Here is a 22,882-nt window from a genome sequence, read left to right as displayed (position 1 = left end):
TCTGCTGTTTGTTTATGAATGAATGTGAGGGTATATGGGGTTGTGTAATCCATTATTATTTTGATGGGGACTAAGGCAAACAAGCAAGATTGAAAGATTGAGGAATAAAATATTGAAAGATCGTTTAATGTGAATATATTTACAACTGATTTAGATTAATCAGACATGATATCTATACATTATTTCTTCTGTCTGGTAGCTCTTCTTCATCTTCATCACTGAAAACTTGTTCTTGCTCTTGTGGATGTTGATTAATGACACTAGTTCAATATATTTGATAAATGCTATAATTCATATATCAATAAACTTACCCATTTCTAATTGTATTAGATCCTCTTCTAAATACTGAAGAAATCTTTTGCCAAGCTCTCTTAATAAATGAAGGAACAGTTATCGAATTACGATTTTTAAATATTGTCCAACCTGCACTCGCCAACAACACCAAAGCAGTCAAGGAAAAGATTACAATAAAAACTACATCAAGCATCCAAATTAAAATACCATAATATGTTATGAAAGCACCAACAATTCCTCCTAAATGCCCTACAAAACTTGCTTGTGGAATCAACATTTGAGTTAAAATCAATGACATGAAAGGCATTAAAATATTTGGTAAATTTAATCCAAACATTGAAGACCCCTTAGATGAAATTCCATTTTGAAGAATTGACATTGTCATCATTCCAAATAATACTAAAAATCATTTAAAAATTTGTTTAAAAACTCCAATTGACATACCTCCACTGTATCCTACAATATTTACCTGTCTATAATTTTCCCATTTCATAAATTTAACCAAACAGAAGTAAGTTACTGTAATAAAAAGAGTTGAAAAAACTAAGAGTAAGAATGTAATTTTGAAATATTCCATTACTGAATGGAATGAATGAGAACCCAATGTCTCTTGTCCAATTAATTCAACCTGTCTCATTCCCCACAAAGATCCCAAATTAAACAAAATATGAATTATACTAAAATGAGAGAATGTTGATGTAACAATTCTCCATACTTGTTTTTCGCCAATAATTTTATCATAATTATAACTGACAAATTCCGAAGGTATTCTTCCAAAACTTAATATGAAGAAAACAATTGTATTAATCAAAACGATCGTAAATGAGAGGGGAAAGTACGAAATTTGCTCCAGGAGATAAATCATTTTTTTTGTATTTAATTTTTTGATGTTTTGTGTTATTAATAGGGTTCCATGTTAGAAGCATCATTTTCATTCAGTCTAACAACTTGTTAATATCTTCAACCTTGAAAAATATAGAATTTTAAAGTCATTACCTTCTTGTGTTACTAGATAAATGCTGAGCTTTGTTTTACAAAAATTATCAACACCATGATGAGCCAACAAAACAAAGCCTTTTTGAAAATTTAAATGAAAATTAAAAAAAAATGAAACTTTCACGCTCCTCTCTTTCCCGCACTGTTAATAGTGTTTTAAAACCAAAAATCTTCTCCTCTCAACAAAAATTCTTCTCATCATCACTTGTTCAAAAAAGTAAACCAGCATTGGAGGAAGATGTTTACAAATTAGATGATCATAAAATTGATGTCAACAAATACAAGAATTATAAACACGAACTTGTCTATCACCATAATCCAGAAGAAGTCAACATTACCGAAAGTAATTCTACTGAATTGAACTTGTGCAATAGTATTAATATTGCTATGAAGCAAGCTATGGAAAAGGATTCTACTGCATTGGTTTTTGGTGAAGATGTTGCTTTTGGAGGAGTTTTTAGATGTACAGTCGATTTACGTGATCAATTCGGCAAGGATCGTGTTTTCAACACACCATTGTGTGAACAAGGTGTTATCGGATTTGGTGTTGGTGTTGCTGCTATGGGACATACTGCAATTGCTGAAATTCAATTTGCTGATTACATTTTCCCTGCATTTGACCAAATTGTCAATGAAGCTGCTAAATACCGTTTCAGAAGTGGAAATTTGTTTGATGTTGGAGGTTTAACAATTCGTACACCAAGTAGTGCTGTTGGACATGGTGGACATTACCACTCTCAATCACCAGAAGCCTATTTTGCTCATACACCAGGTCTTAAGGTTGTTATTCCAAGAAATCCAGTCCAAGCTAAGGGTTTATTATTATCAAGTATTGAAGATAGAAATCCAGTGATTTTCTTTGAACCAAAGATTTTATATCGTTCAAGTGTTAGTCTTGTTCCAAATGAAGCATATAAGATTCCACTCGGAAAGGCTGAAGTTTTAAAGGAAGGTAAAGATGTCACAGTTATAGGTTGGGGAAGTCAATTATATGTCCTTGAAAAGGCTGTTGCTATGGCTAAGGAAATTGGTATTGATTGTGAATTAATAGATTTGAGAACTATTGTTCCATGGGATGTTGAAACAGTTGTCAAATCAGTTCAAAAGACTGGTAGATGTGTTGTCAGTCACGAAGCTCCAATTACTGGTGGTTTTGGTGCTGAAGTTGCTGCCACTGTTCAAGAAAAATGTTTCTTACATTTGGAATCACCTGTTATTCGTGTCTGTGGTTTGGATACTCCATTCCCACTTGTTCACGAAAAGTACTACGTTCCAGGTGTTATCAAATGTTTCGAAATGATCAAGAATGCTGTCAATTATTAAATAAAATAATAATATTAAATTTTTTAAATCTTACGGAATCTTTGTACTCCGGCCTTGCTGCCTCCGTTTGTCATGTTGAATTGTTTTGGACGGAGGAAAATTTCGATATTTTTTAAAATTAAAATAATTTTTAAAACACTCACAAAAAAAATATCCACATAAAAATGAGCAGAGCTTTACCAACCCAAGGTATGTTAGAATAGTTTTTCAACATCCATGATGCCAATACTAGTATTATTTTAAACTTGTTATTACACAACTATTCATGAAATAACAATAACATTACTCTCTTCGTTACATTCTTCTAATCCTCTTTTTCACCACTAACAACAATATTTAACAACAGGCAATGACACCAAAATCGCTCAAATGATTAATTTCATCAAGAGTGAAGCCAAGGAAAAGGCCGATGAAATTGAACTCCAAACCAGAGAAGACTTTGCCATTGAAAAACAAAACCTCGTTGAAGATGGTAAAAAGAAAATCAGAGAAGATTATAACAAGAAGGAACAACAAGTTATTATAAAAAAGAAAATCGATCACTCAAACGAAATTAAATCTGCTCGTTTGGAAATTTTGAAATTGAAGGAAGAAATTTTGAAGGATATGGTTGCTGAAGCTTTGGAACAAATTAAGAAGGCTATTCTCAACAAGGATGTGTACAAGAAGCTTTTGCACGATTTGGTCTTGCAAGCTGCTCTCCGTTTCCTTGATTCCGAACTTAACGTATACTGCAGAGAACAAGATTACGAATTGGTTGCCTCTCAAATGGCTAGTGTTCAAACTGCTTATAAGAATAAGACTAACATGGATGTTAAAATCACTGTCCAAAAGAAGAACTACTTGGCTGCCAACGCTGCTGGTGGTGTTCTTGTTCACTCAAAGAATGACTTGATTAAGATTGATAACACTTTAGAAAAGCGTGTTTATTTGTGTCAAGAACAAAAGCTGCCAGAACTTCGTAAGATGCTCTATGGTGATATTGATTCCAGACTTGTTTAAATTAAACTTTTAAAATTTGTATATTTAATTTATTAATGTTAAATATTTAAAGCATCAAGATAATCATGAAAATCAAACCAATGAAAGTCATGGACATCTTTAACTTGTCAGAATTATTAAATCTGGCACCTGTAACAATCAAATAACCCTTGTGACTTCTGTTTGAGAAATTGTTGTTTCTGGTTGACATGTAAGCAAACATACCGTTTGCCTTCAATTCATGAAGTCCACCATCAAAATATGGACCATTTGGAGCATTGTTGAGCTTGGCACAATTGTTGCAATCTTGTTCAGCCTTATTCTTATTACCACCATTCTTTTCCAACAATGACTTCCAATCCATACATTCAGAAGTGTTTTGAATTGGTTGATCAATGAAAGCCAATCTAGTGATAAAATCAAGATCTGGAGTACCATCATCTTTTAAGAACATTGTAACTCTGGTATAATTTCTTGGATAATTGAAACCAGAATTATCTGATTGTACCAAATTGCTTCTGTCACCAGTATTTGGAGCACCTTCAGCATCATTTGGATTTCTTTGTGGATTGTAATCAGAACCAGTCCATTGAATATGAATAAAATCACCTCCTCTGGCTTCCAAGAAATTTGGAACAAAGTCATATTCAGTGGAAGGGAATGTTTGAACAATGTTACCTCTCTTTCCTCTCACATTCAAATTGTAAATCTTTGCCCAAGCAGGAATAGTTGATGGTCTTTCCTTAATTGAGAAAACATAACTTCTATCTTGGAATGTTCTACCATATTGATTTGTGTTAACAGCCAATGATAACCATGAAGGATATTCAAAGTTTTCAAATGGATCTTGTTTAAGAGGTGACTTTGGATAATTGAAAGTGGAATCAGTTTCGAATGGATGATAATCACCAGTTGTAATATTATATCTAATTCTCACAACACAATTTTCATGAACATCATTTGGAATATACCACTTGTAATTTACCAATTGACCATTGTAAGTATTACCCAAATGGTTATCTCTAACATTGATAATATCAGCACTTATACATTCTGGTGGATCAACACCATGAGCTGGTCTCACATGCCAATTATGACCTCCAGAAATGCAACTCTTTTCATTATTGAAAGGAGATGGTGCTCCACTTTCTTGTAAGCATTCTCCTCTTCCACGAACATTTTCAGAATTTTCTTGATACCATTGACACATGGATGTATTGAAAGTAAAGATGGCAATATCTTTCCAAGGAGTTGGATGCCAATAAGGATAATAATCTCTTTCTTCAGGACATTCCCAACCGTGTCTATTTCCGTTTGGATTTTGTCTTGTTTCTACAGCAGGGCTATTTTCCAAAAGTCTTCCCCAATTTTCTTGTCTTTGATCAGCAATATAGAGACCAGAGTTTCTTCTTCTTGTTCTACATTTCATGTAATATTCCATTGGTTCGTGCAATCCATATCTTGGATTGTTATTGGTGGCTTCTGAAATAGTGTCAGTGGCAGCATCCTTTTCATTCTCAGGAGTACCATCTCTGAGATTTGGAGCTGTATCATTACACATGTATTGAATAACAACGTTACAATAAGTATTTCTGAAACCACATGAGTGTTGTGAGGTCCATTCAATAGGTAATTCACTTCCTACATAATAGTACCTTAATAAAGTTAATATTTACAATTCAACAATAATAAAAACTTACATTCTTGGTGTAACTACTTCTGGACCTCCGATCATTCTTGGGCAAGCATACTGTTTGTTTTAAAATTACAACAATATAGTCCAACAACAATAAAATCCATAAATCTATGGTTATCTTCCAATTTTCAATACTTACACCACCTGCAGCATTATTTTGACTGTCGAACAATCTATTTGCATTATTTCTGTTAGCATGGAACTCGCAATTTCTATTATTATTAAGATTTTAATAAAACATTGTTTTCACAACAATGTTACCTACCTATCATTTGAGCCTCTAGGATTGTGCATATACACATCAGCCTTAATGAAAACAAACAATTGATTGAGGAGAATAAAACATAGGAGTGCAGAGAGACCAAATATCAGTTGTGTGTTCTTCATTTTTTTATTCTGTGGGGTGGATTGTTGGTAAAAGATTTCTCTGGTCGGCCCAATGAAGTGTTTCTATCTTTGGCTTCCTTATTGAAATGCGAGCAAGGTGTTGAGGAAGTGATCGAATTGGAAATGGAAGATTACGTTTGAAGCTGTTACGGGGTCGTTTGTTCAAATCAGGTGCTTCATATAAAGATTCTTAATTAAAAAGAAGAATTTATTTCCTTTGCTTTCTTCTCTTTGTGTAAATATCATCATAGGCTCTATCTGCTGGACCTTCATCATCATACTCTTGGTCATAATCAACATTTTCATATTCATTTCTACCTCTTTTAAGATCTGATTCAGGTGGGGGTGGAAGTGGAGTTGTCATCAATGCATTAATAACATAATCTGGAGGAATAACAGCAAAATGTTGTTGAGGCATTCTCCTTAAAATCTGAAGTACTGTATGAGGAATTACTTGCTCATCATGTACTGTTACTAGGGGAAGGGATGAATTAGATTGTGAGACATGGTTTGGAATAACTTTGAATTCACACATTTGCTTAAAATCCGGAAGGAAAAGTCTCTTTTGGTTAAGGTATTGTCTAAATTTGTTGAATTCTGGAGGGAGAGAAACTGTTGGAGGTGCTGTACGATTACTATTGAGTTTATCTACTGAGCCTTGATTTTGTTGTCTAGTGTTTGTAAACATGATTTGCTTTGTGTAATCAACACGATAAAATGATTTAGAATATTTGATATGGATATCGTCTTCTGTTGGCACTTTCTCGCTTTCTTGTGCTTTCAAATTGAGTAACTCCATTTCACTAGGTGTACAAGGCCATAAATCTAAAAACTTGCTTCTATTGATGAGATTTATAAGGCTGTTGGTAGCGTTGACTGTATTTTCGAAACCACTATTAGAAGGTGTATTATTTTCAGCATTCTCTGAAAAGGCTGCAAGTTTTCTTTGTTCAACCTTTTCTATCGAATTCAAATCGCCTATTGAGTATTCAAATTGTAAAAATCTATTCCATATTTCAGAGGATTGTTCTTTTGGTAATTCATTAAGAATTGTTTCAAAAAGAACTCTAGAGTTATTCTTATCATTTAGATGGTCTAGGAATTTTAAGTATTCAAGAATAAAACCTGGTTCTTTTCCGAATGGTTGATTCTGACCTAGTTTGAAAAATTTTCTTGCAGTCTCTGGTTGATTGTTAGTAGTATATTCAAGAAGAGCTGATGCAACCCACACATGGTATGTACATTTTGGAGATTTTTTAACTTCAATAAATGCTTCTCTAGCTCCTTCTGTTCCTTTGGTACGTCTCATAAATCTGATATATTGAATAAAAACTAGAGGGTCATGTTTTGATGTGATAAGAGTTTTGAAAACTTTAGCTGCTTCGTCAAAGAGCTTTCTTGATTCCAAATATTCTGAAAATGCAAGATGGAGTAAAATACTTCCCTCTTGTGATTGATTGGCATCCAATGATTTTGGAACAGGTAATAATGCGTTACATCCACGTTGAAAAACTATTGTTGCTTCATCGTGACACTGAATAGAAATCAAATAATTAGCAGCATCATACCAAATATCAGGATGATGTCTAAAACAGAGGAAGCATTGACTATAAACAAAAAGAACTCTTCTTTTGAGTTCATCAGCTGTTAGTCTTTGTGAATTTCTCTTTTCAAGTTCTATTAAATCCTTCCAGATTTGTTTTTGTGATCTTTCCTTCTCAGAGTTTGTTGGTGGTGTCGCCAACATATTTAATAATAAACCTCCTACTCCACCCATATTTTCTCTGATATTTTTCTTTTCCTTATACTTATTGAGAGCCAATTTGAACTTTGGAGCAAATTCTTGAAGAGTTGATTTCCCATTGGTTGGGTTGACTTCATTTTCAAAAATTTCATAATCTTTCCAAATCTTTTCGATATCATGCATAGGAATTTGAATAGCTTCTTGATAGAGACTTCTCAAAAGATTGATTTGGTTTTGAATATCATTTTGATCAGTTGCTTTAAGATCTTTTATGAATTTAATGTTGTCAATCCATAGAGTTGAGCTTGAAATATCAAGCCCAACCTTTTCTTTGCAAATATCGAAGGCTTTACGAATTGTATCCACATCATTTCTTTTATGTTCCCTAATATAATCCAAATAAAATCTCCACAATTCAAAGTTAGGGCAAGCATCCAATGCCTTTTTAAATATTTCCTCAGCTAGAGTATGGTTCTTTGCTTTTAATTCATGTTCAGCATATATTTTCCAATATCTTGCCTGATGGAAGGTTAATATTAATCACTAATATCATTACTTACAGCTACTGGATATATTTCAAAAAATCGTTCATAGTATGGTCTTGCTTGGATGATGCTCATTTCTTGTACTTCTGACAACAAAATCTAATGATGACATGTTAGAAAATTTGTTTTAGATTGTTGTTACTTACGGTCCAAGCTTCTGTGTCATACTTATTAAGTTCGATTCTTGCTTCAGCACTTTGTATCTTGTCGTTTTTGCCACCCGATGATTGTTCATAGTCATCATCTTGATCAGCATACCTGTCTCTGGACATTTTTTAAAAATATTAAAAATTAAAAATTAATTTGTTTTTTGAAGATGGGGTTAGGAAGTCTGGTTTTATCTTGTTGTTGCTCTAGAAGAAACAAGACAGAACTGTAGACAACAGGTTCCTCCTTGAAATTGTTTTAAAGTGCTCTGATTTCCATGATTAATAAAATATTAAAATACAAATTTAAAAAAAATGAGCAGTTCGATTCAATTTGTTCCTCTTGTTGGATCACAAAATGAAGGACCTGTTTGTTCGATATTAATTGTTGATGATTATTATATTTTGTTGGATTGTGGATGGGATGAAAATTTTAATACAAAGGATTCACATATTCAAGAAATTATCAACAATTATCGGGATAAAATTGATGCTATTTTAATTTCCCAAAGTGATATTTACCACTGTGGTGCTTTACCATATCTTGTTGGTAAATGTGGTATTTTGGAAAATAAGAAGAAGGCTAAAATATTTGCAACATTACCTATTGTTAAAATGGGCCAAATGCATCTTTATGATGCTTACCAAAATATAAGACAACATCAAGATTTTGAAACATTTGACTTGGATGATGTAGATCTTTGTTTTGATTCTATTCATCAATTAAAATATAGTCAAAGATATCCATTGTCACAACAAACAACAATAATAACACAAATTGAAGAAACCGATGAGAATGGAGAAGAAGGTGAAGGTGGTGTTGTTGGATCATCAGGATCTGTTGCAGAAATGGAAGGTGAGAAACTAGTCATTTGTCCATTCTTAGCCGGTCACACACTAGGTGGTACTATTTGGAAATTAACAAAGGAGACAGATGAAATTGTATATGCCATAGATTTTAACATCAAAACAGAAAGACATTTGAATGGGTCTGTATTAGGAGAACTTGGTGGTAAACCAGCTCTTTTAATCACAGATGCATACAATGTGAAACCTATTCCAAGCTCAGATCTTGGAGGGGTAGATAAGGCACCAGCAATCAAGATTATGAAATCAATAACAGATACCTTAACCGGTGGAGGAAACGTTCTTGTACCAATTGAGACAGCTGGTAGAGTTTTCGAATTAATGTTACTTTTGGAAGAAAGATGGAAAAGAGATCCCCAAATGGCTAATTTTGAATTGATTTTATTGACAAATGTTGCTTACAGAACTATAGAATTTGCATCCCATCAACTGGAATGGATGAGTGATAAAATTATGAAGGGATTCGATGAAAAACGTGAAAATCCATTTAAATTCCAATATTTTAGTGTTTGTCACAATGTTGAAGAATTAATGGACAAGTTACAAAAGAAAGAACAAATGAGAATGATGATGGAAAATCAAATGAATGACGAAGATGAAGAAACAGCTACTACTGGAAAACATACACCTATGGTTGTTTTGGCTTCTTCAAATACTTTAGATTACGGATATGCTAGAGAACTATTTGTAAAGTGGTGTGAGGATCAAAGAAATTTGGTTATGTTTATTGAGAGGTCTGCTCCTAACTCTTTATCAAGAAAATTGATTAACAAGTTAAGAGCTAAAAAATCAGAAAGATTAGACGAAAATATGAGTTTAACATTGTATCGTAGAGTTGCTCTCAAAGGAGAAGAATTGGAAAAATATGAAAAAGAACAACAATTGAAACAAGAAGCTGAAAAGAAAAGAAGAGAAGAAGAAGAAAGAAATAAGAGAGTTATTCACGTTAGAGATGAAGACGATGAAGATTTGGACTTGAAGAAATCGAAACAATTCAGAGAAGAATTAACAGGAGGTGCTGATGATGATTCTCAAACTCATGCCAGACTTTACCTACCTGAGAATATGCGTTATCATTCACAATATTTGATGTTTCCATGTATTGAAAGAGGTATTTCTAAAGATGAGTATGGTGAGTCAGTTGACCCTGAAGATTTCAAACTTAGATTGCTTCAAGCAGATCAAAGTGAACAAATAATGGCTGACAATACTATTCATGAAGAAGAAGATTATTATGAACCTCCATCTAAGATTGAATCTGAAAATGTCAGTGTAAGAATTCTTTGTAAATTAGCTTATTTAGATTTTGAAGGAAGATCCTCTCCTGTAGACATCAAGAATATTTTACAAAAGATTAACCCTAGAAAACTAATTTTAATTCACGGATCTCAAGAATCAATTATTGAGCTTTCAGATTATTGTGAAACTAAGAAAATTTCAGAACAAATCAAAACTCCAATGGATCTAGAAGTTATGGACATGACAATGGATACCAACATGTTTAAAGTCAAGCTGAAACAAGATTTATTAAGTCAAATTCATTATATTAAGAGTGGTACTAATTATGATATGGCTTATATTGAAGGTATCTATAGAGTTGAAGAAGGCAGCGATATTCCTTGCATTCACCCAAATCCAAAACCAAAGGGCCATCCAACAATGCTCATTGGTGATTTAAAGTTGAATCAATTCTTCAAATTATTGAAAGAAAGTGGCTTGTCAGCTGAGTTCCAACAAGGAGGTGTTCTTGTTTGCAATGATGAAGTCATGTTGCAAAAGGATAAAAAGTCTGGAGAAATTCAAGTTTTTGGTTCTCTGAGTCCAACCTATTTCCAAGTTAGAGAATTGCTCTACAAGTTCTATTCCGAACTTTAAATTAAACTCTGTTATTGCTATGTAAATAGTTGAATGTGTTGTTTTCTAAATTTATTTCAAGAAGAAAACAATCAATGCAAGCCTTTCAACACAGAAAAACTTCATCACAACAAATAAATTTTAATAAAAATAAATTAAAAAAATTTCCAATACAATGTTCGCGTGCTACAAACAGCTTCATCCTCCAACAGCTGTGTCATTCTGTTTGAAGGCACGATTTACATCAGCTAATGATGAAAATCTGATCATTGTTAAAAACAACATTATGGAGGTTTATTTAATCAAACCGAATACATCCAATATTGTTCTTGTAAAAGTTTTTGAATTATTTGGAGTAATTGATTCTATAATTGCTGTTTGTCTTCAGGGTATGAAAAAGGAAATGCTTTTAATTAACTTTGAAGATGAAGCAAAAGTATCTGTTGTGGAGTTTGATGAGAAGAGGAGTGATCTTAAAACTTTATCTTTGCATTATCTCGAAGATGACTTTTTGAGAGAAGGTAAAGCTAGATTCTTTCACAATCAACCAATTATTTTGGATCCACAAAATAGATTTGCTACAGTAATTATTTGCGACTCTAAATTAGTAATTTTACCATTCAGACAATCTGGAGAGGATGTATCACTTTCAACTGAGGATAACTTTTTATTTGCTCTTTCTGGGGATCAAGAGGAAGCAAATGAAAATGTTGGAGATCAAAAAAAACATCATCAACCAGAAGTGCAAAGACAAGTAATTATCGATTTAAACGATCTAGGAATTAAAAATGTGAAAGACTATTGCTTTTTGAATGGATACAATGAACCAACAATTTTATTCTTGCACGAGAATGAACAAACTTGGAGTGGTAGACTTGCAGCTAAGAGTAATACATCAACTGTGACAGCTGTATCATTCGATTTATTTAGAAAGTATTATCCTAAGATTTGGAGTGTTGGATCATTACCACATGACTGTAACAAATTGATTCCATTACAAGAGGATGTTGCTGGTGGAGCATTGGTTATTGGAATGAATTCTATCATTCATATTAATCAATGTGCAACTTATGGATTATCCTTCAACGATTTTGCTGTTTCGAATCCTAATTTATCAATTAACTTTAATACTTTTGATGGGCCTGCACTCTTCTTTGATACAGTTGCATACACTTTCATAGCAAGGGATAAACTTTTAGTTTCTTTGAAGGATGGTGAGCTTTATACAATGTATTTAGAGTCTGGAGGAAGTAGAATTAATAATATCAACATCAAGAAGACATCCAACACAACACCAGCCTCTTGCATGTGTACTTTGAAAGGAAATCTTATTTTCCTTGGATCCAAGATTGGTGATTCAGTTCTTTATGAATATCAAGAAAAAGTAGAGGTGGAAACTAGTAGTTTGGATACTGATGAAGAAATGTCATCCGTTTTTGCTGCTGGAGAAAACTTTGAACCAGAGAAAAAGAAGAGAAAGTTAGCTGATGATGATGACTTTTTTGCTGCTTTAGAAAAGGATGAAGAACCAACAGTAATAGAATCCTTTTCCAAGGTCTCTAAGAAAGAAACAACAAAGGTAGAACTCAAAATCAAACATGTTTTTACAAATATTGGTCCAATATCACACTTGACAGCAGCTGTTACTTCTTCTTTTGATATGTCAGGATTCAAGTCTAAAACAAACGATAATCAACTTTCTGCTATTGCTTGTTCTGGTATTGGTAGACATGGTTGTTTGACCGTTTTGAATAGAAGTCTACAACCTGATATTCAATCAGAAGCTACTCTACCATTTTTAGTCAAGCAAGTTTGGACTATTTCCCAAAAAACTGAACATGATTTGTATTTAATTTTAAGTTTAGAAGATAAGACTAAAGTATTTGAATCCAAGGCAACCCTTGCTGAAGTAACGTCAAAATCAATGTTTGTTACAAATGAAACAACTTTGAATATTGGTAAAATAAGAGAATCTATAGTGCAAGTAACTCGTAAAAGCGTAATGCTTATTGGATCTGAACCAAAGCAAGTTCACCATTCCAAGAAGGAAATAAGATCTTCCATAATATTAGATCCTTATGTCCTACTTCATTTTTATGATGGAAGTTTAGTTTTACTCACCCATGATAACGGAAGAGTGACAAGCAAACAACTTGATATTGAATCTAATCATGGAAAGATAACAGCAGTATGTCTGTACAAGACCAATCCAGAGTTTGAATTTTTTGGAATCAATGAAAAAGAAGGCAAATATTTATGTTGTGTATATTGGACTGATGGTGCTTTCGAGATTTTATCTGTTCCAGATATGACATGTGTATTCTCATTCTCTCAATTTTATCAATTCCACACAACTCTGTTTGATGAAGGACAATCAAGTAATACTACACAATCTGAAGTCAAGTATCCATATGTTACAGAAATGGCTTTAAGAGGAATTGGCTCAGATAGCGAGATGCCATATCTTGTTTCTGTATTGAGCGATAATACTGTACATATCTATAGATCATTTTTAGATAGAACAACAAAATCCAAAGATAACAGATTAACAAGACTAAGATTCTCTAAATTCCAACACGACGATTTATTACCAATATCTGAAATTGACAAGAAGAGTCAAACATTTACCCTCAATCTTAAATCTAAATATTTATTTCCAAAATCAGATCTAGGAAGATCCCAACTTATTCCATTCAAAAACATTGGAGGTTATGGAGGTTTATTCAAAACTGGTGAAAAACCTTTTTGGTTATTTACAGAACACTCTAACCTCAGAGTACATCCAACACAAAGTAGAGATCCTGTTACTACCTTCACACCATATCACCACGAAAACTGTCCTCATGGTTTTATTTATTTAACAGACAAAGAACAAGATAATAAGAAACAATCAAAGTTACACATTTCAAGTTTGAATGCTAATGTTAAATTTAACGCCTACTGGCCACAAAGAAAGATTTTGCTCAAGAGTACTCCTAACGTTATTACATTCCATCAAGATACTAATACTTGTTTAGCTTTCACATCTGTTCCTGTAAAGGCCATTTTACCTGATAGTATTCCTTTCCCTGAGGGTAAATGCCCTCCTCCAGCCGAACAAAAGCACACTGTAAAATTATTTTCAGGACACAATTGGCAAGAAATGGACAAGTTTGAATTTGATCTTCATGAGTCTGCTGTGGCAGCAAAGGTAGTTTATTTGTCTAAGGAAGAATATAATGACGATACTGATATATCATTTGAAGAGCCATTGAACAGCAGAAAGCAAGACTTGGTTTCTGTAGTTGCTGTAGGAACAGCCTATGTACAAAGTGAAAGAGAATTATGTAGAGGAAGACTTTTATTATTTGATTTGGATCCAATTCTTGGAAGAGAAAATGAGTATAAGTTGAATTTAATTTCTTCAACATCTGTTAAAGGACCAATTACAACTCTTGAACAAGTTGACAGATATATTATTTGTAGTGTTGGTAATCGTATTTATACGTACTACTTTGATTGGGAAGAAAAGAGAATGCATATTACATCTTTCTATGACACTCAATTTTATACTGCAAGTTTAAATACTGTTAGAAACTTTATCATGTTTGGTGATATCTATAAGAGCGTAAGCTTTTTACGTTGGAAGGAAAAGGGTCACAGATTAATTCTTCTTGCCAAAGATAACAGACCACTTCAAGTTGTCTCTTCAGAATTCCTTGTGAATAATGATTTACTTGGATTGGCAGTTATTGACACTAGTAAGAATCTTCAAATCTTCTCCTATCTGCCTCAGCATCAAGAAAGTAACGATGGTAGAAATTTGGTCCCAGTTTGTGATTTCCACATTGGTACCCTTATTAACAGCCTTATAAGAATGAAAGTAAGAGAATTACCTGACGATAACACCATTAGATTGGGTAATGTAAATGAAAAACCAAAACAATCAGGTAAAAAGGATATCACAAAAACTAATCCTAATCACCAATTTATATTATTTGGAAGCGTAGATGGTGCTATTGGTTATGTTGCTCCAATTAACGAAGTAACTCACAGAAGATTATTTGCCTTACAGTTAAAGATGTACACACAATTGGAACAAGCAGCAGGGTTACATCCAAAATCTTTCAGATTATACAAGCCACTCGAACGTACTGAATACAATTATAAGAAGAATATCATTGATGGTCAACTGATTTGGAATTATGCAAACATTAACACAATTTTACAAAGAGATTTAGCTCGTCAAATTGGTACTAACTCTGATAATATTTTAAGATCCATCCAAGAGCTGAATCAAGCCACATTCTTCTTTTAAGAATATCAATAAAAACAACAACTATTTTATCCATTTCACTTGCTTTCCTTATTTCTGCTACGGAGTTGCTCCTCAAAAAATGTCACAACAACAAACTAAAAAGAAGAAGGAAAGTAAACAAGAAAAGAAGCAAGAACAAGATCCTGTAACAACAGCAACAATAACTCCAACAACAACAACAACAACAAATAATAATAACACAACAACAACAACTTCATCATCTCCTAAACAAGGACCACAACAAGCAACTCCAAAACCTTCATCAACACTTGTAAATGTTTCATCAAGCTTGAGAAAGAGATATAAAATGTATGTTTATTAGTAATAATTAAATAATAATTGATCACATATTAGCTTGAAAAATCTTCCTAATTTTTCAGTTTCATTTAGTGACAAGAGTAAGTACAACATTCCGAGATTGTAATTTCCAAAATTCTATAGTTGCATTCACTGTTGGTGTTCTTCTTCTTGTTAGTACAACCTATCTTTTTGGACATTCTCCAAAATATTTACCTATTTGGTACATTTTGTGGATGATTCCTTTGATGATTTATCGTTTCATTGATTTCCACTCTCAACATGCTCACGTAAGTATTACGTAATTCAATTCCGAACGATATCATTGAATTTCAAAAGTATTTTATGATTGATTTCTGTTATATGGGAAATTTGGCATTAATGTTCTTCTTATTCTTCTTCCCAACTAGTCCTCATTTGTTTGTTTTAACATTTGCTAATAATTGTGGACCTATCTTATTGGCAATTGTTTTTTGGTAAGTTTAAAGAGATGATTGTTAATTGTAATTTTAAATAGGAGAAATTCACTTGTTTTCCATGATTTTGATAAGTTAACTTCTGCATTTATTCATACATTCCCTCCACTTATTTCATTTGCAATTAGATGGTATCCTGAACAATTCCCTGAATATTCTGTCTGTATTAGAGAAAATTGTGAAGTTACATGGTTTGAAGTAATAGTTCCTCATCTTCTCTTCTTCTTATTCTGGCAAATTTCATATTTTATCAAAACTGAACATATTGATAGAAATATCTTGAAGGAAAGATCTCATGTCATTACAAGTTTCAGATGGATTACAGAAATGGATAAAAAATCAAAGTCTTACAGTAAGTATTTTCTAAGGATATTTCACAAACATGTTTGAATAGAGCTTGGACAAAAATTCTCAGCAACCACCAGATTATTTGCTTTTATGGCATTCCAATTATTCTATCATAGTTTAACTGTTTTACCTGTAATTTTCATGTTTAGATATATTTATTTCCATGCATTCTGTCTTGTTGCTATTTATATTGGTATGTTTTATTGGATTTTATTGAAATATTAACATTTTCATAGTTATGGTTCACAATGGTAGTACTTTTTACTTTGAAAAGTTTGTAAAGATGGTAGCAGAACAGCAAAAACAAGCTACACAACAGATGGCACACCCACCACAAACAAACCAAAAGCAATAAAGTAATATTATTGAGAATAATTAAACATTGTTATCAACCAATCTCGTACTTTTTGATTCTCGTTGACAAATTAAGACAGATCTTAAATGACTTCAGTATTTCTCCCGCCAAACCAAAATACAATTTTTAAAATAAAAAAATGCCTCCAACAATAGCACCTCAAGGTTTGTTATCATCAAGTCTCAAGACGTTTATTTACCTTCTCTTCGTTAATAGGATCTAAGAAGATGCCGGAATCTCCAATGAAGAAAAAGGCTCTTTCTTCTCAACCAAAGAAAGTGGAAACTGTAAAGGTAAGTGAAAACAATTTTATGATGCTTTAACGATTGAACAAATTAGAAATTGAATATTAGTAATACAGAATTGGGAACCTTTGATTTTAATGAACTATTTGGATATGAATATTTGTATGCCAGAAATGGAGATTTACCAAAAACTTTAAATATTCAAGTTGAATTTCCATTGTTGAGAGTATTGGATTTGAGTTCAAATAATATTGAGAACTTATCCTTCTTGTCTTATATGCCAGTTCTTAAACATTTATTTTTGACACATAATAAGATTACTTCTCTCATGTCCATGCCAAATCTCAAGGAATTGGAATCCTTAATTCTTGGAAACAACTCGATCAGTGAATGGGACGGTCCTGCTCTTCCTAAATTAAGAGCTTTTAGTGCTCCAAATAATCGTATTAAGAACTTTCAAAATGTAAAATCATTCGAAGAGCTTGATTCTTTAGATCTCTCAGATAACCCAATTGTAGAAATTAACAAGTTCAAAGAGATAGCCATAGCTCTATTCAGTAAATTGAGATCATTGAATAGAGAACTGCTTAGCGATGAGACTCTTGAAAATGCAGCAAATTATAGAGGAACAATTTCAGAATCAGTATTGCTAGGTTTATTAATTCCTTATGAAGAAGAATTTGAAGAGTTTGAAAAGTTAAAAGCTTTTTCAAAAGATTGGCTTCTTGATGCTCAAAGGCAAATTTCAAAAGGAACACCATTCCATTTGTTAAACTATTGTTTTGATTGTCAAAATCCTGTAGAAGAGGAAGAAGTAAGATTCTTCCCTGTTTTTAAGGTAGATACAAATCAAGATTACTCAGTTGAGGCATTAGGAATGGGATTTTTAGAAATTGATGTTCCAGAAGGAAAGTGGTCAAAGATTGTATTTGAGAAGAATGAGCATTTGGCTTCTTTTGATGTGGTTGCAGAAGAAAAACTTACCTTACTAGTTCCTGTTGGCCCACATTCATTTTACTTTGCTAACGAATCAGGAAGATCCGAGGTAATATCTGCTGATGTCAATCAAGTACCATCTGAGGGATCAAGTTTCAAAATTGAAATTGTTTGGTATAATGGAGCTGTTGGTACTTGTTATATAGCTGTCTTTGATGATATTTCAACTACTTTAGGTGCTTCTCTTGTTTTCAAGCAACACACCAACAAACTCATTTCTTTTGAGGATACTACTGGAGAAGTATTAGCTGGAAAGCCATACTGTTCTTCTCTTGACATTATTGGTACAGTGATGGAAGGAGAAACAATAGAGGCCACAAGCTCATTCAAGGGAGGTATCGAGGGAGAATCAAGATTCGAATGGAGATTAGTTATCGATCCTTCAGAGAACATAGAAGATGCTCCAATTGTTGGAACAGGTAAATCTTATAAGATTGCTTGCTCTGATTATTCAAAATATTTGGTTCTTTCTTATACACCTGTCAGAAATGATGGTGTGGAAGGTATTTCCATTTCCAAAGTTTCCTCCCAAGTAGAATCCAAGAAGCCAAGTATTTTTGACATAGTTCTTTCTGAAAAATTTGAACAAGATCAACCATCATCGGTTTCTTACTCGTTTACTGGTGGCATTGAAGGTGAATGTACTTTCCAATGGCTAGTTGAGGAAGATGGTGTGTTCAAGTTGCTTAACGGAGCAATCTCGAAAGATATTATTCCTGGAGAAGATCAGGTTGGTAAAAGACTTAAATGTGTTGCCACACCTGTAAATACTGATGGTAAAATTGGTGATACTGTCGAAGTTATCTCCAATGTTGTTGCTCCTGCTCCTCCTGCCTTTGTTGATGTTTCTGTAGAAAGCGAAAAGTTTGCTGAAAATGATAGTATCACAGTTCATACTACTTATTATGGAGGATTTGAAGGAAATTCTGAATTCGAATTCTTCAGGGTTGATGAAAATGGTGAGGAAAAAATTGAACATGCAAACGGAAAGAAATATCAAATTAATTTGAGTGATATCAGAAAGGAAATTAAAATAGTCTGCACTCCTGTTAGAAGTGATGGAATTAAGGGAGAATCAGTTGAAGTTAAAACTCCAAAGATAGAACCAGATATTCCTAGAATTTCAGAACCAACAATTGAAGGAGTGCTAACAATAGGGGCATTGTTAAAGGTTCACTACAAATATGAAGGAGGAACAGAAGGGCTTACTATCATTAATTGGTACAGAAGTTGTCAACTTCCTACTGAAATTATTAATTCAGGCTCTCTGCCACCAGTAGAAGAAATATCTTTTGACCAAATGGTAGCTGAGCAAACGCCTAAATATACTGTCCAAAAAGAAGATATAGGTTGTATGTTTAAGGTTGAAATTACTCCTGTAAGAGATGATATGGCTAAAGGAGAAAAGGTTGTTGCGTTCACTTCCACATTTGTTGATCTTCCAGTTCCAAAAATTGAAAATGTAAAAATAAGATACGAAGGAAGAGAAGAAGGAGCTGAATTAAGTGACGGGTGCACCCTCCTTGGAGAGTCTCAATATTCCTCCATCACAGAAGAATCTCTGAGAGAGCACAAGTGGCATATTATTGATGGAACTTCAGGTGAATGTGTGGACTCTTCAATTGACACTAATGCGCTGGTAGTAGACGAAACCATGTTTAATAAGAAATTCAGATATCTTTGCAGATCTACTGACAACCTGGGTCAACAAACACTTTGGACAGGTAGTGATTTGAGCCCTTTGGTTATTCCTTCAAAACCTTATATTGAATCTATTAGTTTGATGGGGCAACTTGTTGAAGAAGGAAATATCCATGTAAAGGATGTAAAAGGAAAAGGATTTGATATGGTGTATACAACTTGTGAATGGTACAGAGTGTCAGGAGATCAAGAAGAAAAAGTGACATCTGGAATTAACTATCATATTTCTTTGGAAGATATTGGTTGTAGACTTAAACTTGTTCTAACTCCAAAAAGAACTTCTCCTTACACTCATATTATTGGAAAGCCTTTCGAACAAATTACTGAGGAAGTTCAACCTGCCAAACCAGAAGGCACCTGTAAGCTTGTTGGTTCTTTTGTTGAAGGCGAAACAATCAAGTCTGAATTCACATATTCAGGAGGTTTTGAAGGTGAATCAAGATTTATTCTCTCTGTTGTTGCTGAAGGAAGGGAATCAGAAGTTGTTGCTGAAGGAGTACTTGGTGCTGAATTGGTTAGTTATTGTTGTAGAACACAGGATATTGGAAAACAAATTTTGTTAGAGTTCTTCCCAACTAGACAAGATGGCGTGGTTGGAGAAAAGGTGTCATTCAAATCTGCAAAAGTTGAAGGTGCTCTTCCATGCATTAAGAGTCTTCAATTCAAACAAGCAAAGAATGATCAAGTTACACCTCTCGAAGATGGAGTATTGCAAGCAGAGTCTGTTTACTATGGTGGAATAGAAGGTAGTAGTATGAAAAGATGGAGACGCTTAGATGGATCTAAGAGTGAAGTTGTTGCGATTGACATTATGCAGTATAGTGTTACAACCAAAGATATTGGAAAAGTAATACAATTGGAATATCTACCAATTAGAAATGATGGTGTTAAAGGAAAGGAAGCATATATCAGAAGTAACCCAGTTCAAGCACACAATCCATCAATCAAAAATGTTGTTGTTACTGGAAATTCTATTGTAGGTGGTAAATTAAGTGTATCAGGTGAATACTATGGTGGAATTGAGGGTAAATCAATAATTCAGTGGTTGATATCTTTCAGTGGTGTAAATGGTCCTTTTGTTCCTCTTTCCCAGTTTGATAACTCTAGTGCTATTGAAAATGATGGAAAAGGAAGCTCTGTTGTTCTTTCACATAAGTGTTTAATGGGATTCATCAAGGCACAATATATCCCAGTAAGAAATGATAACGTCAAAGGAACTGCAGTTGAAAGCAATGTTGTAGAGGTTGGTTTGGATAAATCCATTAAGGAAAAACTCATTCATGCTATTTCTCAATCCACTATTATCGAGTTTTGTGAAGGTAGTGTGATTGAAGTAAGTAGCAAACATTTGGCTTATGGAGACCAAAAACCATCTAATAAGGAAAAGTGGACAGGAGAGCAATTACCGGTCGCTTTTGTCGCTCCAAATTCAGTAGAAGTGTCATTTAAGAAGAAGGGAAATGTTAAGTTCACAAGTAAGGAAGCTCTGTATTTGTATTTCCTTGTCCAAGCATTCCAGTTATTTAGCACAGACACTAGTGCCTCACTTTTCGGGGAACCATTCTCAACAGCATGGAAGAAGGGCAAAAACATTCCTGAGGAATTCAAGAATATCACAGTTAATGTTCCTTCGGATTTCTCAACAAGAGATGACGTAAAGATCGTCATGTTTCTTCTCAAATAAAGCAATTAATTTTAATATTAACAATTTAGTTAGTGAATTTTCCCTTATTTTAAAATTTAATCTCTAAAGAGTTTGACCATACGCGAAAGGCATGACAGGCATTTGTTCGTCTGCAAGTTGAGAAGGATCATCATCTTTCTTTTCTTGAACAGTTGGCCGAAAGAAATCCATCCCATTAACGCATTCTGATGAAATCCATCTACTTGAGAATTCTGTAATATTGGACCCTAATTCATTTTCTGGCAAGAACTCATCATTGGTTGTTTGTGGTTGTGGAGATGGATACCATTGCATATAATAACACATCCAACCAAACAAAAACTGGGAAAATTGTTGGGATTGTTTGAGTTTTTCTTCGAGTTCTTGAACTCTTCTTTCAGAGTCTTCTAAAGACTTGATTGGATCTGTTTGAACTATTGGTAATGAGGTTTCATTATTGATTGGTTGATCAAAGGCGTTTGTAAGTTTCTCAGACTCTTGCTTCTTTTCTGTCCAACTGACTTTATATTCCTCTTCTGAAATATAAAGTTCCACATCTGAATTTGTTTTACACACTGCCAAAACAATCTTCAATTGTCCATCCCTTCTTGCACCTTGAATCAATTTGGCAGACTGAGTGAAACAATTTGTCTTCTTCTTATCAGTAACTTTGGACATTGAAGTAATCCCCTTTCGCTTACCATTTTCACCATTGTCGTATGCAAACACATACATGTTTTGGACATGATCAAAATCTGCATCAATAGTAAATTGCTTTCTGGAAAATTCTGTCATTCCGAGTTTAACTTGAACAGAGTCTTCTTCATCCGGAGAATCAAGATATTCATCAATACACTCATCTAATTGTTCCTTGAATTCACCTGCTAAATATTCCTTGTTGTTGAATGCTTGGATGAGTTCATCACAGGTAGGACAATCATCGGAAGTAACTCTTAAAAACTTCTCCAAGCTTGCTGTGTCTTGCTTGTTAGTGGAAGTTTTTCTCTTCTTTTCGGATGGGGTTGCTGATGAGGATGGTGATTCCTTTCTCTTGGTAGCTTGCTTTCTGTTGGCCATTTGGTTGTTAGGTTAATTTTTTTTAAAGTGATTTTGTGATTCAAAAAATTAATTCTAAAAATATGATTATTTGCGTACCAAGAAAAAAATGGTGGAGACCAGGAAAAAAAAGAACTTTACAACGAAATAGGATTTATCTATTGGCTGCGGAACTTTGCAAAGCAAGTTGTAAACATTTTGAAGGTGCACGAAGTTAAAAAGGACAAATAGATATGAGTGTTGTATACAATCGGTTTTTAAATGGCAAATAAACCGAATTGATTGCAATGAAAACATGAATAGTAATCTCTTTGGATCTTCTTTATCGATTTTTTGATTAATAGATACATTGAATCTGGTCATTGTCAAATTAATATATATTGAAATAAGTGTCCAAAAAATGGAATCGGTAACACATGTTATCAATAATAAACATCATGTTACCAACTAAAGATGTGGAAAGTCTGAAAATCGGGACGCACTGAAACTCGCCCAAACCAAAGTCTACCAAATCTGAAAATCCAAAATGCTGCTATTTCTAATCACTTGAAGAAGTTCATAAGCAAATTCTCTCTGCTATGGTAGTGCAACAGCTTTACTGCTTTCTCCTATTTT

The 22,882-nt window shown here is 33.5% G+C and overlaps 10 protein-coding genes across 10 annotated transcripts; 6 read left to right on the top strand and 4 right to left on the bottom strand.

Annotated features, from left to right (window-relative positions):
- Positions 1-111: 111 nt before the first annotated feature.
- On the bottom strand, positions 112-1,159 carry NAEGRDRAFT_80985 (rhomboid domain-containing protein; the record flags this gene model as incomplete). The annotated part of the gene is made up of 3 exons (XM_002673111.1): positions 112-260; positions 312-693; positions 739-1,159. 3 exons carry the CDS (start codon positions 1,157-1,159, stop codon positions 173-175), a joined length of 891 nt encoding a protein of 296 aa, XP_002673157.1. The 3' UTR covers positions 112-172.
- Positions 1,160-1,689: 530 nt separating this feature from the next.
- On the top strand, positions 1,690-2,613 carry NAEGRDRAFT_60828 (uncharacterized protein; the record flags this gene model as incomplete). The annotated part of the gene is made up of 1 exon (XM_002673181.1): positions 1,690-2,613. The coding sequence occupies one exon, from the start codon at positions 1,690-1,692 to the stop codon at positions 2,611-2,613; it is 924 nt and encodes a 307-aa protein (XP_002673227.1).
- Positions 2,614-2,982: 369 nt separating this feature from the next.
- On the top strand, positions 2,983-3,615 carry NAEGRDRAFT_71627 (uncharacterized protein; the record flags this gene model as incomplete). Its single annotated transcript, XM_002673180.1, has 1 exon — positions 2,983-3,615. One exon carries the CDS (start codon positions 2,983-2,985, stop codon positions 3,613-3,615), a length of 633 nt encoding a protein of 210 aa, XP_002673226.1.
- Positions 3,616-3,661: 46 nt separating this feature from the next.
- Positions 3,662-5,677, bottom strand: NAEGRDRAFT_71626 (uncharacterized protein; the record flags this gene model as incomplete). The annotated part of the gene is made up of 4 exons (XM_002673110.1): positions 3,662-5,249; positions 5,295-5,344; positions 5,430-5,502; positions 5,556-5,677. 4 exons carry the CDS (start codon positions 5,675-5,677, stop codon positions 3,662-3,664), a joined length of 1,833 nt encoding a protein of 610 aa, XP_002673156.1.
- Positions 5,678-5,885: 208 nt separating this feature from the next.
- Positions 5,886-8,238, bottom strand: NAEGRDRAFT_71625 (uncharacterized protein; the record flags this gene model as incomplete). Its single annotated transcript, XM_002673109.1, has 3 exons — positions 5,886-7,940; positions 7,982-8,065; positions 8,113-8,238. 3 exons carry the CDS (start codon positions 8,236-8,238, stop codon positions 5,886-5,888), a joined length of 2,265 nt encoding a protein of 754 aa, XP_002673155.1.
- Positions 8,239-8,427: 189 nt separating this feature from the next.
- NAEGRDRAFT_71624 (uncharacterized protein) lies at positions 8,428-10,854 on the top strand (the record flags this gene model as incomplete). Its single annotated transcript, XM_002673179.1, has 1 exon — positions 8,428-10,854. The coding sequence occupies one exon, from the start codon at positions 8,428-8,430 to the stop codon at positions 10,852-10,854; it is 2,427 nt and encodes an 808-aa protein (XP_002673225.1).
- Positions 10,855-11,008: 154 nt separating this feature from the next.
- On the top strand, positions 11,009-15,161 carry NAEGRDRAFT_80983 (CPSF A subunit; the record flags this gene model as incomplete). The annotated part of the gene is made up of 1 exon (XM_002673178.1): positions 11,009-15,161. The coding sequence occupies one exon, from the start codon at positions 11,009-11,011 to the stop codon at positions 15,128-15,130; it is 4,122 nt and encodes a 1,373-aa protein (XP_002673224.1). The 3' UTR covers positions 15,131-15,161.
- Positions 15,162-15,209: 48 nt separating this feature from the next.
- NAEGRDRAFT_71622 (uncharacterized protein) lies at positions 15,210-16,606 on the top strand (the record flags this gene model as incomplete). The annotated part of the gene is made up of 7 exons (XM_002673177.1): positions 15,210-15,439; positions 15,485-15,528; positions 15,572-15,717; positions 15,767-15,903; positions 15,945-16,255; positions 16,298-16,444; positions 16,488-16,606. The coding sequence occupies 7 exons, from the start codon at positions 15,210-15,212 to the stop codon at positions 16,604-16,606; spliced, it is 1,134 nt and encodes a 377-aa protein (XP_002673223.1).
- Positions 16,607-16,745: 139 nt separating this feature from the next.
- On the top strand, positions 16,746-21,245 carry NAEGRDRAFT_80982 (leucine rich repeat protein; the record flags this gene model as incomplete). The annotated part of the gene is made up of 3 exons (XM_002673176.1): positions 16,746-16,770; positions 16,823-16,899; positions 16,946-21,245. The coding sequence occupies 3 exons, from the start codon at positions 16,746-16,748 to the stop codon at positions 21,230-21,232; spliced, it is 4,389 nt and encodes a 1,462-aa protein (XP_002673222.1). The 3' UTR covers positions 21,233-21,245.
- Positions 21,246-21,295: 50 nt separating this feature from the next.
- Positions 21,296-22,288, bottom strand: NAEGRDRAFT_51702 (uncharacterized protein; the record flags this gene model as incomplete). Its single annotated transcript, XM_002673108.1, has 1 exon — positions 21,296-22,288. The coding sequence occupies one exon, from the start codon at positions 22,286-22,288 to the stop codon at positions 21,296-21,298; it is 993 nt and encodes a 330-aa protein (XP_002673154.1).
- Between the last annotated feature and the right edge of the window lie 594 nt (positions 22,289-22,882).

The sequence above is a fragment of the Naegleria gruberi genome (assembly GCF_000004985.1).
Source record: "Naegleria gruberi genomic scaffold NAEGRscaffold_48, whole genome shotgun sequence".
Taxonomy (NCBI): domain Eukaryota; phylum Heterolobosea; class Eutetramitea; order Acrasida; family Naegleriidae; genus Naegleria; species Naegleria gruberi.
Note: the sequence above shows the minus strand (reverse complement) of the source record. Positions and strands in the feature narration are given on the sequence as shown.